This window comes from Marmota flaviventris, chromosome 2 (assembly GCF_047511675.1).
Source record: "Marmota flaviventris isolate mMarFla1 chromosome 2, mMarFla1.hap1, whole genome shotgun sequence".
In the NCBI taxonomy this organism is placed as follows: Eukaryota; Metazoa; Chordata; class Mammalia; order Rodentia; family Sciuridae; genus Marmota; species Marmota flaviventris.
In genome coordinates this window covers 89,718,869-89,721,603 of record NC_092499.1, presented here as the reverse complement: position 1 = coordinate 89,721,603, position 2,735 = coordinate 89,718,869, and the positions used below count along the sequence as shown (strand labels likewise).

The 2,735-nt window shown below is 57.7% G+C and overlaps 1 protein-coding gene across 1 annotated transcript; it reads left to right on the top strand.

The window, feature by feature from the left end:
- The first annotated feature begins 364 nt into the window (after positions 1–364).
- Positions 365–2,434, top strand: Rhov (ras homolog family member V). Its single transcript, XM_027925916.3, has 3 exons — positions 365–661; positions 852–910; positions 1,100–2,434. Exons 1-3 carry the CDS (start codon positions 454–456, stop codon positions 1,541–1,543), a joined length of 711 nt encoding a protein of 236 aa, XP_027781717.1. The 5' UTR covers positions 365–453; the 3' UTR covers positions 1,544–2,434.
- The last annotated feature ends 301 nt before the right edge of the window (positions 2,435–2,735 follow it).

Genomic DNA, 2,735 nt, shown 5'->3' with positions numbered 1-2,735 from the left:
ACTTTTTCATACTCATACAAAGATGTATAGAGTTTTTAAATTTGAACATGCTATATTATGTGTTCTGCAACTTGCTTCTAACAATAAATCATGGATGTCTGCATCAAGATATCTCGATTTTGGTACTGTCGTGAGGCGATCGATGCTTTGTCCTTGTACCTGAGTGATGCTTGGAGCACCAGCTTTTCGCCGCCCTTTCTTCCTCCCCAGCCTTTGTGATTGCCTGGCAGCGTGGGGTGCCCTGCCCAGAGAGGTCCAGGCTAGTGGGCGGGGTCCGGGGCCCGCTCGGGACATGCAGATGAGGTGGGCGGGGCCCCATATATATCCGCGGGTAGCGTTGGTAGGGCGAGCCCAACCCCGACAGACAGTGAGAGCAGACAGCGGAACCTGTTTCCCTGAGCGCAGCGGGTCCTGTGGTCCGGACTGGCCCCTCTGCTGCCCCGGGAGCGGGCCATGCCGCCGCGGGAGCTGAGCGATGCCGAGCCGCCCCCGCTACGGCCCCCGACCCCTCCTCCACGGCGGCGCAGTGCGCCCCCCGAGCTGGGCATCAAGTGCGTGCTGGTGGGCGACGGTGCGGTAGGGAAGAGCAGCCTCATCGTCAGCTACACCTGCAATGGGTACCCAACACGCTACCGGCCCACAGCGCTGGACACCTTCTCCGGTACGTTCAATGGCCCCCGCGGCCGCGTGGCTGAGGTGGGGTTGTGCAGTTGGGGATCTGGGGCCGGCGTCGTTGGGGGAGGGCACCTGAGACCCCGGATAGGGAGCGGAAGCAGGCCCCAAGGTGGCGCTGGTGAGGCTTGGTGGGTCCCAGGACGCTCTGCTAACTCAGGCTTTCCCCGCCCCTGCAGTGCAAGTCTTGGTGGATGGAGCCCCTGTGCGCATTGAGCTCTGGGACACAGCCGGACAGGTGAGAAGCCGGGCGCAGCCTCTGTTGGTTTGGGCTGGGGGTCAGGGGAGTGATGACCTGGAGGCTAGGTTCAATCCCTGATAGGGCAGGAATGGGGAAGGCCTTGAATCTCAGACCCAAGTGGAAAGTGGATTCCTGTTCCATGTGGCAAGGAACAGCCCTTCTAACCACCTGGCCTTCCAATCCCAGGAGGACTTTGACCGGCTTCGTTCCCTCTGTTACCCGGATACCGATGTCTTTCTGGCATGCTTCAGCGTGGTGCAGCCCAGCTCCTTCCAAAATATCACGGAGAAATGGCTGCCCGAGATCCGCACTCACAACCCCCAGGCACCCATTCTGCTGGTGGGCACCCAGGCCGACCTGAGGGACGATGTCAATGTACTGATTCAGCTGGACCAAGGGGGCCGGGAGGGCCCAGTACCCCAACCCCAAGCCCAGGGTCTGGCCGAGAAGATCCGGGCCTGCTGCTATCTCGAGTGTTCGGCCTTGACCCAGAAGAACTTAAAGGAGGTGTTTGACTCAGCCATTCTCAGTGCTATTGAGCACAAAGCCCGGCTGGAGAAGAAATTGAATGCCAAAGGTGTTCGCACCCTCTCCCGCTGCCGCTGGAAGAAGTTCTTCTGCTTTGTGTGAGCAACTATGGCAGCGTGTAGAAAGTGAGTGGTAGGCAGGAGGCCAGAGACTTCTGGAACCTGGGACAATGGGCCTTTGAATGGGCTACTGGCAGGGCCTGGCCACCCTAAGGGATTCAGTTCCCTATTGAACACTGGGGACATGGGCGTCTAATTGATCACTCTGGTAATCCCAGGGTAAGCCTAGGGCCTGGAAGAGAGGGAAAACTTTGAATTGGATTTCTTTGGTCAAGGCTCATAGAGAAAACCCAGCACTTTGATTTTCATGGGATGGTCCTAACAGTGTCAGCCATCTCTTAGCAACATGGGATCCAATTGCCAGTTTCTTATTATGGGCCTATAGGGCAGCCCAGCCCAATTAGGACCCCTTGTGGTGATCCTCACCCACTCCTTGCACAAAGGTGAGGAAGAGCCTGGGCGTAGCCAGGCGTCTTGGAGGGCTGGAAGGCCGCTAGCCTTGACTTGGAGAGAAGTTTGGGATGGAGTGGGTTAGACAGAGGCTAGAGGGATTGAGAAAAGGGAACGAAAGTGAGGCTTGGACCTGTTTGACTAGAGGCAGATCCGAGGGCTGGGCTGGGAAGGAGGAAGAGAAGGAGAATAGGGGATGGGCAGCAATGGAGCAGGCTGACACCTGGGCTACCCTCAACCCCCAAGGCCAGAGAAGGTGGGGCTGGTCCCTGGGAAGAACTGGGTCTCAAGGCTCCCTAGATACTGCCCAAACTGGCTGGGCCAGCATTCAGGCAGGAAGTGAGAATCAAGGGCCTAGCAAAGGGAGGGAAAGAAGTTGTAAATTAGAGTCTGAAAGAGGAAAGGGGTTGGGGTCCCTTTTGCCAAGGTCACAGCCTAGAAGGTAGAGCAGTGCAGTTTGCAAATAAAACCTTATGTTTCTGAAGCTGCTGTCTCTGTCATTTCCTGGAACAGTCTGCTGCCCTTTCCAGGTATCTGTAATTTGATTTGGATACCAAAGGACTGAAGCTAGGTTGAAGGGTGGGGGCAGGACCAGATGGGACAGTGTGATGGGAACAGGGTTGGGGGGGCCAGGTGTGGGGCTCCCCACTTGGGGCTTGGCCTAGCTGGTTCCCAGGAGAGCTAGCGTGGGAAGCAGCCTGGAAACGGGTTTCCCCAGGTGTCAGTGCCAGACCTGCTTTCCCATGACCTCACCAGGTGGGTGGGGCCCCTCCCCTCTCTCCCCT

Excerpts from the sequence above, each read along its gene's own strand:
- Rhov (XM_027925916.3), top strand. The coding sequence starts at position 454 with ATGCCGCCGCGGGAGCTGAGCGATGCCGAGCCGCCCCCGCTACGGCCC. Across the intron at positions 662-851 it reads AGCGCTGGACACCTTCTCCG|TGCAAGTCTTGGTGGATGGA; the intron begins GTACGTTCAATG and ends CCGCCCCTGCAG. Across the intron at positions 911-1,099 it reads TCTGGGACACAGCCGGACAG|GAGGACTTTGACCGGCTTCG; the intron begins GTGAGAAGCCGG and ends TTCCAATCCCAG.